The 13578-nt window shown below is 34.1% G+C and overlaps 1 protein-coding gene across 1 annotated transcript; it reads left to right on the plus strand.

Moving 5' to 3' along the window:
* Positions 1-775: 775 nt before the first annotated feature.
* LOC130981882 (uncharacterized) lies at positions 776-4558 on the plus strand. Its single transcript, XM_057905623.1, has 6 exons — positions 776-1110; positions 1222-1275; positions 1583-1663; positions 2367-2436; positions 2553-2641; positions 4212-4558. The coding sequence occupies exons 1-6, from the start codon at positions 931-933 to the stop codon at positions 4347-4349; spliced, it is 612 nt and encodes a 203-aa protein (XP_057761606.1). The 5' UTR covers positions 776-930; the 3' UTR covers positions 4350-4558.
* Positions 4559-13578: the final 9020 nt, after the last annotated feature.

Raw genomic sequence — 13578 nt, forward strand, 5'->3', positions numbered from 1 at the left:
GTAATTGTTTTTATGTGAAGTTGATAGTTGAGAATGATTAGATGATAATTTAGTCAAATTTATTAAATTACCTAACAATTTTTACTGTTGACTTCACATTCACATAAAAATAGCTACACATAAATTTTTACCTTTTGAATAATATATGCACCAAAACTGTGCAACTTGTTATTACACTGAACATAGAACACAACAAAGACAGATTTAACGTCGATAAGAAAAAAATTTGATGAATATGATAAAGTTTTTGTTTTCTACATTAGTAATGATAGCATTATAACTAGAGTGATATTAATGATAACCAACTTGGGTTAGTTTAGCCGTTTAGTCATTAGTTTATTAGTATGCTCATATAAATGTTTTAGATATGACAAATTAATCTTTGTATTGGATTGGAGAATATAGTGAAAAACTAAAAATAGCGATATTAGTGATTGTCTTTTAAATTAATAAACGGTTTTTATTTTTTTAATTAATTAGATCTATATGTGTTTTTTATTCCATAATATATATCAATAACTCGATAACAATGTTCATTACAAAATAGTCACGTGCATGTGCATGACACGGTTATTACAGTTGTAGTTACTAGTTAGTTAAATTTTGACGAACCCTAAACCCAAACAATAACATAAGAAGCTGCAACGGTAATTCGGAGAATCCTGCTCCTTCTCCGACCTTGTGGAAACTTCCCGAACATCAAACTACCAATTTAATTAAATAATTAAAATTAAAATAATAAAAAATATATAAAAAACATGTTTTCGCGTGTTTCCCATTTTGTATAGTTCAAGTTTGACGGCCATTTGTCTCCTTCCAGGCTTCTCGGTCTTCTTCTCCATTCCTCATTTTCAGCTCAACTTTTCTTCCGTTTCGTTTCGTTCCCGTTTCACTTTCCTTTCTCGCGTTTCGTTTTTTTTTGGGAGCGAAATGACGGAGGCTGTGGTGTCTTCTTCTTCGGAGAAGGAAGAACAAAAGGGAGCTTCTTACACTTATTGGGTTCGCAAGATTACCGAAGACGCTGCTCCTTTGCCTGTTCCTCACAAGCTTTCTCCTCAAGATCCCCAATCTCAACCTAATTCTGCAACCCTTGGTTCTGCTTGGAATCGCGTAATTTCACATCTCTTCCTCCTTTTCGTTTTTTTGTTCTCTGATTTTCTCAAATTTGTTTCTTATTGGTCAATTAAATCTGAATGTGTACTCTTTTATTTTTGAATAAAGGCTGGAACTTGGGAAGAGAAAAGCCTCAACAATTGGGCAACTCCAAGAATTAAGGTATGTATATCAACTTCTCATACCTATAGATTAAACATATTTTTATTGGGGATGTTTTAAATTTTCCAGGGTACTGGTATTTCTTAATAGATCTTGTTAATATTTAGTGATATGTCCCACCTTTTAAAAAAAGAAAAAAAAATGAAGTTAGTGAGTGTAGTATGTTAAATGTTACTGCTCATTAGCTAAGGATAGTAACCTAACTAGTAATCACTATCAAAGGGTACCTAAGGAATCTCATATTTTGGGTTATTTATTTACTCATTCTTAATTTGAAGTTGTGTTATTTTTTATGTTTTGGTTGCAGGAGTTGCTTGTTTCAGTGGGCTCCATTAAGTTATCCTCTGGCACAGCAAAAGTAGAAGAAGTTACCAAATGTATTGGGGATGTAAGTGTGTTATTATGTAATTTACTTCTATTCTATGGTGTTGTATTCTATTCATACTGACATATGCATGTTCAACTTTGGCTCAGTTGATGCCCACTTTAAAGTGGGTGACAAGTTTTGGACCAAGAAGTTTATGAAAAACTAAATCCTACTTCAAGTTTTCATTTTTCATCCCCCCAAGTCTTGCAAGGGTACCAAACTGGCTCCCTGGAGTTTCCATGTCTTGGATTTGTTACTATGGTTTTTCTTCTTATTGTCATAACATTGGAAGTAGGCTTATATTCACATTCACCTATTATTTGTTTTTTATGATGTTATGATGTGCTTGGGTGATGGAGCCTAGAGAATCTGGATTATTTGTTCTGTTAGGTTGGAAGTTTGAAACAATAGGGAACTTAATTCTTTATGTACAATAAATTTATTAGTGAAGATACCCAATAGTCTTTCCAAAGTGGATTGCCTGTTACTCAAAAGACAATACACAAGAATGAATGCAGTGGTTGTGGGTGATTTAAACTGTGGAGTCGGTGAATGAGATTTTGACAAAATGAAAATTTCTCTTGTTAAGCCAGTAAAAACATTTTTGCCAGTTTTTGGTCTATTCCTTGATTTGTGCTCTTTGCCTCTTTTTTCTACTGAAGTTATATGCTGTATGCAAGTTTTTGGTCTATCTGTTGATTTAGTTCTTTGTGATTGTTCTTAGGCATTCTTGGTGATAGTTCGGAATAAAAAACGAGTTGGTTACACATATGAGTTGACTTTAAAGGTCAAAGGTAAGCCACTATGAATCATTTTTGGTTCAGGACTTCAATCTAACTCTTAATTTTTAGTGTGCATTTCAACTACTTGCCTTTTTTGAATCGCATACTGATTTGCAAAATTGAAACAGGGGAATTGAATTTGAGAGGAGAGAAGAAGTCGGTTGGAGGCCATATAGATGTCCCAGAATTCTCGTTTGGCGAGTTGGATGACTTGCAGGTACTTGTTATGTTAATATTTATTTGAACACTTTTGAAGCACTGATAAATTGAAAAAGGGCTTACTTCTATGTGTAGCTTTGGGATTTGTTTTTTGTATCCATCATCCATATTGTAGTTTGTGCTTTTGCATTTGGTCACTGACTTGATGGTCTTCCTAGAATTAGTTATTTATTATGACATAGCAAGTTGGACAGCAACACTTTCTCATGAGGTGCATTAGGAATTTCCCAATACACGACATGCCTAATTGTTTTTGCTTGCCTTAAAACTTTGCCAACTATTTCTGTCTTCCTGAGAATAGATTGAATAGTGTGGGATTCCAAACCAGAATTATTTCTGACGGTGTGTGTCTATTTGTAACGCTCTTCCATTTCTACTTTTCTGTCTACATTTCTCTTCATAAGGAAGTGCTCTCTCATTTTCTATATTCTCCTTTTTCCTTATTTAGCATTCCTATGTCACGTTTGAATTCTTCTTTCACAAGATTGTCCAAATGGGAGTAGAGGAAGATGATAAAATGAGCTTGCTCTAAATGAACCTAAATAGCAAATTCTGTTTTTCCATAGAGCCTATTGTAGTTTCATCATCATATGATCTATATGGCTGACCCCCACCTTGAAGGATGAACTGATGAAGTGTAATTTTTGTTTTTTTTATATATTTGCAACAATCAATGCATGATCTTGATGGAATGGTTAAACTTAAACAGTTGCTCTACCTTGAGCATTGAGTATGATGGGCAAATTGAAAGTGTTGGATTTTGCTGCCTGCAATGAGTTTTATGTTATTTTAATTATTTCTTCTCTGCTCATATTCTCTTCTTTCTAGATTTAGGCTATGCATTGTGCTGAACTGACTACTGTGGTTAATATCACTATCAATTTATTTAACCTGTCAAAAACCTATTATCCATCCACACCTTGAACCCTAATTCTGCAAGGACAGATTCCGGGTGTAAATTATCATTGACTGATCCTTAAAAACACATTATTTTGATTTTTTAACTCCTCAAGCTTCTTTTTTACCAATATTAACCTGTAATCTTACCAAGAAGTCCTAATTTGGTCCCTCTCTATTTCTTTGAAGGACAACACATTCCCCTGCCCCCTAACCTGCATTATGCGTCCCTTCCATGAAGTCCATTGTGAATTGTTAATAGAATTTGTCTAGCTGGCACTTAATGGTCATGTCATCACAATGACATCATGGACATGTCAGCTATACAAGTTCCATTAACAGTTTAAGGTGGATTTAATGTAGGGGCCGTGTTGTCTCACAAGTCACAACAAATGTAATGTAATGTCGCTGGCTATCAATTTCTAAGCATTTAGGTAGTTGAGACTTTCAATTTCTATGGAAAGCATCTTGTTCTTCTTCCTCTTCTTTGGATTATTGTATGGTACTAGTCACATTCCTTTAAACATGTCAGCAGCAAAGTCAATGTAGAATGAAAAATCAAGGGGATTCACATATAATATCACCAAAACTCTAATTGACCCCAACTAAAACTACCGCCAGGGATAGACTTTGATGCTTGTTTCTTTTTGCGGCAAATGATTTTTGTGCAGATGCAAGTGAAACTAAATGAAGATAAGGATATGTTGCCTCAAGATAAGACAGAGATATGCAACGACTTGAAGAAGCTATTTTTAGAGCCTGTTCGAGAAAAGTTGCTTCAATTTGAGCAAGAACTCAAGGATAGATAGGAAGGGCATTTTTTTTTTCTTTGTTTACAAAAGCCATGTATTAGTTTCACTTTTCATTGCTAATGTTCTACTGGGGACATGTGATTTCTATTTACTGTCTCCAGAAGTAGTGGTGTTTTTAATTTTATTTTTGAAGTGTTATGAACTGCATGATTAAGCATTGTTATCATACATTTTAATGTGATACATGTGGCGTGTTCAAGAGTAAATTGCATACTAGTTTCAACTTTCATGCAATTAATTATTCGAGGGATCCAACTATGTTAGCATTTGTCTGTCAGTCTGGAATATCCAAAATCTAAAGAGGTTCCTGCAAGCTGCATTATGAACCCTACCACAGATCCCCATTGCCAAAAAGTGAGGTAGACATGAGGAATTGCAATCCAACGTGTGCATTCGGATGAAGTTATTTGTGAATTGTGATGCCTAAAAGGAGAGATTGAGTTATCTGGTTACACTAGAAGAGATATAATGTGTTATTACAGAGAATATGGTAAATTAGATAATTGAGAAATATTTTATGTATAATTTTTTATCTAAAAGTACAAGTATATAATTTGGTGATTGAACTGCATTATGTTGCATTATGTTGTGATAACAATGTAGATGACCATGACTTGAGCGGGCCAACCTTCTTAAGACCGAAAGAATCAGTTTTCAAGAAAAATTACATTTAATAAGGTTTGACAATGTAACCTTATGTATGTATATAAATAGAGGCTTTGCCTCTAAAGAAACACATTACAGCAATAAGAATAGCAAATATTTTTCTTTCTCTCTTTCACATATTTTTCTCTCTTATATACTTTATTATAATATAATTAAATATATTAATATTGATATAGTAATTTTGGAGAATATTACTAGTAGAGTTATGTAATTATATTTTCATATTTTATATTTGTTACCTCTTCTCTATTTATTTATGTAATTATTTTACAACACGTTATCAACGCGAAACTCTAACGAAATTTTAGGAAGACTTCAGCTAACAAATTTTCATTATGTCGAATCTCTTTCATCTTGAATTTAATGTTCTTAGTATATCTGGAAATAATTATTTATCATGGTTACTAGATGCTAAAATCCATCTTAATTCAATGGATTTTGAAAATACCATTAAGGATGAAAATAATACATCCCAGAAGGATAAAGCCAAATCCATGATTTTCCTTCGTTGTCATCTTGAAGTATGATTGAAAAATGAATATTCCACAATAAAGGATCCTGTAGATCTGTGGAAAGACCTTGAAGAAAGGTACAATCATGTGATACTTCCTTAAACCCGATATGTTAGGAAAAACTTTCTCGACCTTCCATGCCTCGAATGTGCTCCTGTAGTAGCAATCGAGAAAAAAAATTTAAAAAATATTCTGAGCTAATTTCTTGTTTTTTTATTGCTGAACGCAACAATGAGTTGCTCTTAAGAAATCATGAAGCGCGCCCATCTGTCGCTGCCCATTTCTTGAAGTAAATGCGGCAAATCATTACCCCAGAAGAGGTAAATGACAAGGTTTTAGTAGCAAGAAAACTAATGGAAGGAAAATGAATTATGTTCACAAAAAAGGATCTCACCAGAAGTGGGATAAAGAAAGAAACAATGAGCAAAGTAAATCAATTGAGGATAAATACTTCCATTGTGGTGGAAAGAGTCATTGGTCACGTACCTGTCGTACCCCAAGGCACCTAGTTGATCTTTATCAAGCATCCTTGAAATAGGATGACAAAAGAAAGGAAATAATTTTTGTTTCAAATGATGAAAATTTCACCACTCATTATGATGTATCTAATTTCTTTAAGGATTCTGAAGGAAATATTGACTATTTGATCAATGATGGAATAGTTTGATATGTGTATGTGTTTGTTAAGTATTCATGTGAATAATTTTACTGTACATGTACTTCTACTCATTTTATTATCATTTGTTTTTTAAAAAAAATGGCAAGGACATATTCTGAAGATATTTGCCTTGCGGATAGTGCAAGTTCGCACACTATTCTTAAAAGTGATATATATTTTACCCATCTTGTGCCAAAAGAAGAATATGTTAATACCTATTATTGGCTCAGGCAATATGATAGAAGGCTCTGGAAGAGTTATAATTTTGTTTCCCGGAGGAACAAAATTTATAATAAATAATGTACTATTATCTACCAAGTCTCTGAGGAACTTGTTGAGTTTCAAAGATATTCGCCAAAATGGATATCATATTGAGACAATGAATGAGGAAAATCATGAGTATTTATGTATCACAACTCATGATTTAAATAAAAATGTTATATTAGAAAAGTTACCATCACTTTCATCTAAGTTGTATTATACCAAGATTAGTACAATTGAATCACATATCATTGTAAACCAGAAGTTTACTAGCCCAAATGAATTCATAACTTGGCATGATAGATTAGGTCATCCGGGAACAACCATGATGAGGAGAATTATTGAAAACTCTCATGGGCATTCACTAAAGAACCAGAAGATTCTTAAATCTAGTGAATTTTGTTGTGCTGTATGTTCTCAAGGGAAGTTAATTTTAAGGCCATCACCAGTAAAGATTGGATTTGAGTCTCCTGAATTCTTAGAAAGGATTCAAGGTGATATATGTGGACCTATTCATCCACCATGTGGATCTTTTAGATATTTTATGGTCCTGATAGACGCAACTTCGATATGGTCACATGTGTGCTTATTATCTTCTCGCAACCTGGCGTTTGCGAGATTATTGGCTCAAATTATTCGATTAAAAGCACAATTTCTAGAAAATTCAATCAAAGCAATTCGTCTTGATAATGCTGGTGAATTTACTTCCCAAGCTTTTGATGCTTATTGTATGGCTAATGGAATAAGTGTTAAACATCCAGTAGCTTATGTTCACACACAAAATAGGTTAGCAGAATCACTTATTAAGCGCTTCCAATTGATTGCTAGACCCTTACTTATGAGAACAAATCTCCCAACCTCGGTTCGGGGGCATGCTATTTTACATGCCGAAGCACTTATTCGTTTGAGGCCAACAAGTTATCATTGGTTCTCTCCTATGCAATTAGCTTTTGGCCAGCAGCCAAATGTTTCCCATTTAAGAAAATTTTGGTGTGCGATATATGTTCCCATTGCACCACCTAATCGCACCAAAATGGGACCCCAAAGAAAATTGGGGATATATGTTGGATATGATTCTCCCTCTATAGTGAGGTATCTTGAAATACAAACTGGAGATGTATTTAAAGTTTGGTTTGCATATTGTCATTTTGATGAATCAAAATTTTCAACATTAGGGGGAGAGAATAAGCTTCCTGAAAAGGAACTTAATTGGAATGCATCATCGTTGATGCATTTAGATCCTCGATCAGGACAATGTGAACTAGAAGTTCAAAAGATTATACATTTGCAAAGAAAAGAAAATGAATTGCTTGATGCATTTTCTGATACAAAGAGGATAACTAAATCTTATATACCAGCGAAAAATGTCTCAATTCGAATTGATGTCCCAGTTGGACAAATTGCCATCGAAGCAAATACATGCCAGAAGCGTGGCAGGCCTGTTGGTTCCAAAGACAAAAATCCTCGAAAGAGAAAAGAGGTAAACAATATTCCTGTTGAAAAAGACATAGCAGAGACACCTGTAGTTGTCCAAAATTCGAATATAGTTTTAATGCCAGAAGACGTTCAGGTACTTGAAAATTGTGAAAATGACGAGATATCGATAAATTATGTCTTTACAAGAGAGAAATGGGACTGAAATAAGACAATTGTCAATGAAATATTTGCATATAATGTGGCATTAAATATTATGCATGAAAGTAAGGATCTTGAGCCAATATCAGTCGAAGAATGTCGACAAAGGATTCATTGGCCAAAATGGAAAGAAGCCACGAAGGATGAATTGGACTCACTTACAAAATGTGAAGTCTTTGGACTTATATTCCGTACACCAGAAGATGTAAAACTTGTTGGATAGCGGTGGGTATTTGTGAGAAAACAAAATGAGAAAAATGAAGTTGTGCGCTATAAAGCCCGACTTGTGGCACAAGGTTTTTCACAAAGGCCCGGTATAGATTATGAAGAAACGTGTTCCCCTGTAGTGGTTGCGATAACATTGCGTTATTTGGTCAGTTTATCTGCATATCATAAACTGCATATGCATTTAATGGATGTGGTAACAGCCTATTTATACGGCTCATTAGATCAGGGTATTTATATGAAAGTCCCTGAAGGACTAAAGATATCTAAACCATCTAATGAATATTCTCAGGGGTTATACACAATCAAATTGCAAAGATCTTTATATGGTTTAAAGCAATCTGGACGAATGTGGTATAATGGTCTTACTGAATATTTGGCCAAAAACGGATTCAAGAATTATGATATATGTGCGTGTGTTTTCATAAAGAAAACTGCATCTGGATTCATTATAATTACTGTGTATGTTGATTATTTAAATATCATTGGGACTCCTGAAGAGATTCCAACAATTATAAACCTCTAAAAGAAGGGTTTGAGATGAAAGATCTTGGAAGGACTAAATTTTGTCTCGGCCTGCAAATCGAGCATATAAAAAATAGGATCTTTATTCATTAAACAACATACACAGAGAAGATTTTGAAAAGATTTTATATGGATAAGTCACATCCATTAAGTACCCCAATGATCGTAAGATCTTTAGATGTGGAAAAGGATCAATTCCGTCCTAAAGAAGAGAATGAAGATATCCTTGGTCTTGAAGTACCATATCTTAGTGCCATTGGAGCGCTAATGTATCTTGCTAATAATACGCGACCTGACATATCATTCGTGGTGAATTTACTAGTAAGATATAGTTCCTTTCCAACCAGAAGACATTGGAGTGGAATCAAACAAATTTTTCGATATCTTCATGGAACGGTTGATATGGGATTGTTTTATCCCTATAGATCCAAGTCACAATTAGTTTGCTATGCAGATGCTGGATACTTGTCTGATCCACATAAAGGGAGATCTCAAATAGGATACATGTTCACATATGGTGGAACGGCTATATCTTGGAGGTCCACGAAACAGACGATTGCTGCAACATCTTCTAATCATGCCGAAATACTAGCGATTCATGAAGCAAGCCGCGAGTGTTTTTGGCTCAGGAGTTTGATCCAATATATTCTGTCATCATGTGGACTGATTGATCATAAGATAGCTCCAACTGTCCTGTTTGAAGATAATACAGCATGTATTGCTCAACTTAAAGGCGGATATATCAAAGGTGATAGAACAAAGCATATTTCCCCCAAATTCTTCTTCATTCATGATCTTCAAAATCAAGGGACAATTGATGTCCAATAGATCCGCTCAAGTGATAATCTGGCAGATTTATTCACAAAGTCACTCCCAAAATCTTCTTTTGAAAGATTGGTACATCATATTGACATGTGTCAATTTCGAGATGTTAAATGATGTCGACAAGAGGGGGGACTGTACTCTTTTTCCTTGGTCAGGTTTTTTTCCATTGGATTTTTCTTGACAATATTTTTAATGAGGCAGTCTCCATCACCAAAGGATTTTGTACTCTTTTTCCTTCACTAAGGTTTTTTCCCATTGGGTTTTTCTTTAGTAAGATTTTAACGAGGCATAATCCTAAATGGTCATCCAAGAGGGAGTGTTGTGATAACAATGTAACCTTATGTATGTATATAAATAGAGGCTTTGCCTCTAACGAAACACACAACAGTAATAAGAATAGCAAATATTCTTCTTTCTCTCTTTCACATATTTCTTTCTCTTATATACTTTATTATAATATAATTAAATATATTAATATTGATATAGTAATTCTAGAGAATATTACTAGTAGAGTTATGTAATTATATTTCCATATTTTATATTTGTTACCTCTTCTCTATTTATTTATTTAATTATTTTACAACACGTTATCAGCACGAAGTTCTAACGAAATTTTAGGAAGACTCCAGGTAATAAATTTTATTATATTGAAGCTCTTTCATCTTGAATTTAATGCTCTTAATATATCTGAAAATAATTATTTATCATGGTTACTAGATGTTAAAATCCATCTTGATTCAATGGATCTTGAAAATACCATTAATGTTGAAAATAATACATCCCAGAAGGATAAAGCCAAATCTATGATTTTCCTTCGTCATCATCTTGAAGTATGATTGAAAAATAAATATCCCACATTAAAAGATCCTACAGATCTGTGGAAAGACCTTGAAGAAAGGTACAATCATGTGATACTTCCTCAAGCCCGATATGTTAAGGAAAACTTTCTCGACCTTCCATGCCTCGAATGTGCTCCTGTAGTAGCAATCGAGAAAAAAGATTTAAAAAATATTCTGAGCTAATTTCTTGTTTTCTTATTGCTGAACGCAACAATGAGTTGCTCTTAAGAAATCATGAAGCGCGCCCATCTGTCGCCGCCCAATTTCCTGAAGTAAATGTGGCAAATCATTACCCCAGAAGAAGTAAATGACAAGGTTTTAGTAGCAAGAAAACTAATGGAAGGAAAATGAATTATGTTCACAAGAAAGGATCTCACCAGAAGTGGGATAAAGAAAGAAACAATGGGTAAAGTAAATTAATTGAGGATAAATGCTTCCGTTGTGGTGGAAAGTGTCATTGGTCACGTACCTATCGTACCCCAAGGCACCTAGTTGATCTTTATCAAGCATTCTTGAAATAGGATGACAAAGGAAAGGAAACAATTTTTGTTTCAAATGATGAAAATTTCACCACTCATTATGATGTATCTAATTTTTTTAAGGATTCTGAAGGAAATATTGACTATTTGATCCATGATGGAATAGTTTAATATGTGTACGTGTTTGTTAAGTATTCATGTGAATAATTTTAATATACATGTTACATGTACTTCTACTCATTTTATTATCATTTGTTTTTAAAAAAAATGGCAAGGACATACTCTGAAAATATTTGCCTTGTGGATAGTGTAAGTTCGCACACTATTCTTAAAAGTGATATATATTTTACCCATCTTGTGCCAAAAGAAGAATATGTTAATACTATTATTGGCTTAGGCAATGTGATAGAAGGCTCTGGAAGAGCTATAATTTTGTTTCCCAGAGGAACAAAATTTATAATAAATAATGTACTATTATCTACCAAGTCTCTGAGGAACTTGTTGAGTTTCAAAGATATTCGCCGAAATGGATATCATATTGAGACAATGAATGAGGAAAATTATGAGTATTTATGTATCACAACTCATGATTTAAATAAAAAGGTTATATTAAAAAAGTTACCCTCACTTTCATTTGAGTTGTATTATACCAAGATTAGTGCAATTGAATCACATGTCATTGTAAACCAGAAGTTTACTAGCCCAAATAAATTCATAACTTGGCATGATAGATTAGGTCATCCGGGAACAACCATGATGAGGAGAATTATTGAAAACTCCCATGGGCATTCACTAAAAAACCAGAAGATTCTTAAATCTAGTGAATTTTGTTGTGCTGCATCTTCTTAAGGGAAGTTAATTTTAAGGCCATCACCAGTAAAGATTGGATTTGAGTCTCCTAAATTCTTAGAAAGAATTCAAGGTGATATATGTGGACCTATTCATCCACCATGTGGATCTTTTAGATATTTTATGGTCCTGATAGACGCATCTTCGAGATGGTCATATGTGTACTTATTATCTTCTCGCAACCTGGCGTTTACGAGATTACTGGCTCAAATTATTCGATTAAAAGCACAATTTCCAGAAAATCCAATCAAAGCAATTCGTCTTGATAATGCTGGTGAATTTACTTCCTAAGCTTTTGATGCTTATTGTATGGCTAATGGAATGAGTGTTGAACATCCAGTAGCTTATGTTCACCCACAAAATGGGTTAGCAGAATCACTTATTAAGCGCTTCCAATTGATTGCTAGACCCTTACTTATGAGAACAAATCTCCCAATCTCGGTTTGGGGGCATGCTATTTTACATGTCGAAGCACTTATTCGTTTGAGGCCAACAAGTTACCATCAATTCTCTCCTATGCAATTAGCTTTTGGCCAACAGCCAAATATTTTCCATTTAAGAATATTTGGGTGTGCGATATATGTTCTCATTACACCACTTAATCGCACCAAAATGGGACCCCAAAGAAAATTGGGGATATATGTTGGATATGATTCTCCCTCTATAGTGAGGTATCTTGAAATACAAACTGGAGATGTATTTAAATTTCGGTTTGCGGATTGTCATTTTGATTAATTAAAATTTCCAACATTAGGGGGAGAGAATAAGCTTCCTGAAAAGGAACTTAATTGGAATGCATCATCGTTGATGCATTTAGATCCTCGATCAGGGCAATGTGAACTAGAAGTTTAAAAGATTATACATTTGCAAAGAATAGCAAATGAATTGCCTGATGCAATTTTCGATACAAAGAGGATAACTAAATCTTATATACCAGCGAAAATTGCCCCAATTTGAATTGATATCCCAGTTGGACAAATTGTCATCGAAGCAAATACATGCCAGAAGCGTGGCAGGCTTGTTGGTTCCAAAGACAAAAATCCTCGAAAGAGAAAAGATGTAAATAATATCCCTGTTAAAAAAGACATAGTAGAGACATCTACAGTTGTCCAAAATTCGGATATAGTTTTAACGCCATAAGACGTTCAGGTACCTAAAAATTGTTAAAATGAGGAGATCTCGATAAATTATGTCTTTACAGGAGAGAAATGGGACCAAAATAAGACATTTGTCAATGAAATATTTGCATATAATGTGGCATTAAATATCATGCATGAAAGTAAGGATCTTGAACCAAGATCAGTCGAAGAATGTCGACAAAGGATTGATTGGCCAAAATGGAAAGAAGCCACAAAGGATGAATTAGACTCACTTGCAAAACGTGAAGTCTTTGGACCTGTAGTCCGTACACCAGAAGATGTAAAACTTGTTGGATACTGGTGGGTATTTGTGAGAAAACGAAATGAGAAAAAAGAAGTTGTGCGCTATAAAGACCGACTTGTGGCACAAGATTTTTTACAAAGGCCCGGTATAGATTATGAAGAAACGTATTCCCTTGTAGTGGATGCGATAACATTGCGTTATTTGGTCAGTTTATCTGCATATCATAAATTGCATATGCATTTAATGGATGTGGTAACAGCCTATTTATACGGCTCATTAAATCAGGATATCTATATGAAAGTCCCTGAAGGACTAAAGATATCTAAACCATCCAATGAATATTCGCAAGGGTTATACTCAGTCAAATTG

Source organism: Arachis stenosperma, chromosome 5 (genome assembly GCF_014773155.1).
Source record: "Arachis stenosperma cultivar V10309 chromosome 5, arast.V10309.gnm1.PFL2, whole genome shotgun sequence".
NCBI lineage: Eukaryota > Viridiplantae > Streptophyta > Magnoliopsida > Fabales > Fabaceae > Arachis > Arachis stenosperma.

Excerpts from the sequence above, each read along its gene's own strand:
- LOC130981882 (XM_057905623.1), top strand. The coding sequence starts at position 931 with ATGACGGAGGCTGTGGTGTCTTCTTCTTCGGAGAAGGAAGAACAAAAG. Across the intron at positions 1,276-1,582 it reads GGGCAACTCCAAGAATTAAG|GAGTTGCTTGTTTCAGTGGG; the intron begins GTATGTATATCA and ends TTTTGGTTGCAG. Across the intron at positions 1,664-2,366 it reads TTACCAAATGTATTGGGGAT|GCATTCTTGGTGATAGTTCG; the intron begins GTAAGTGTGTTA and ends GATTGTTCTTAG.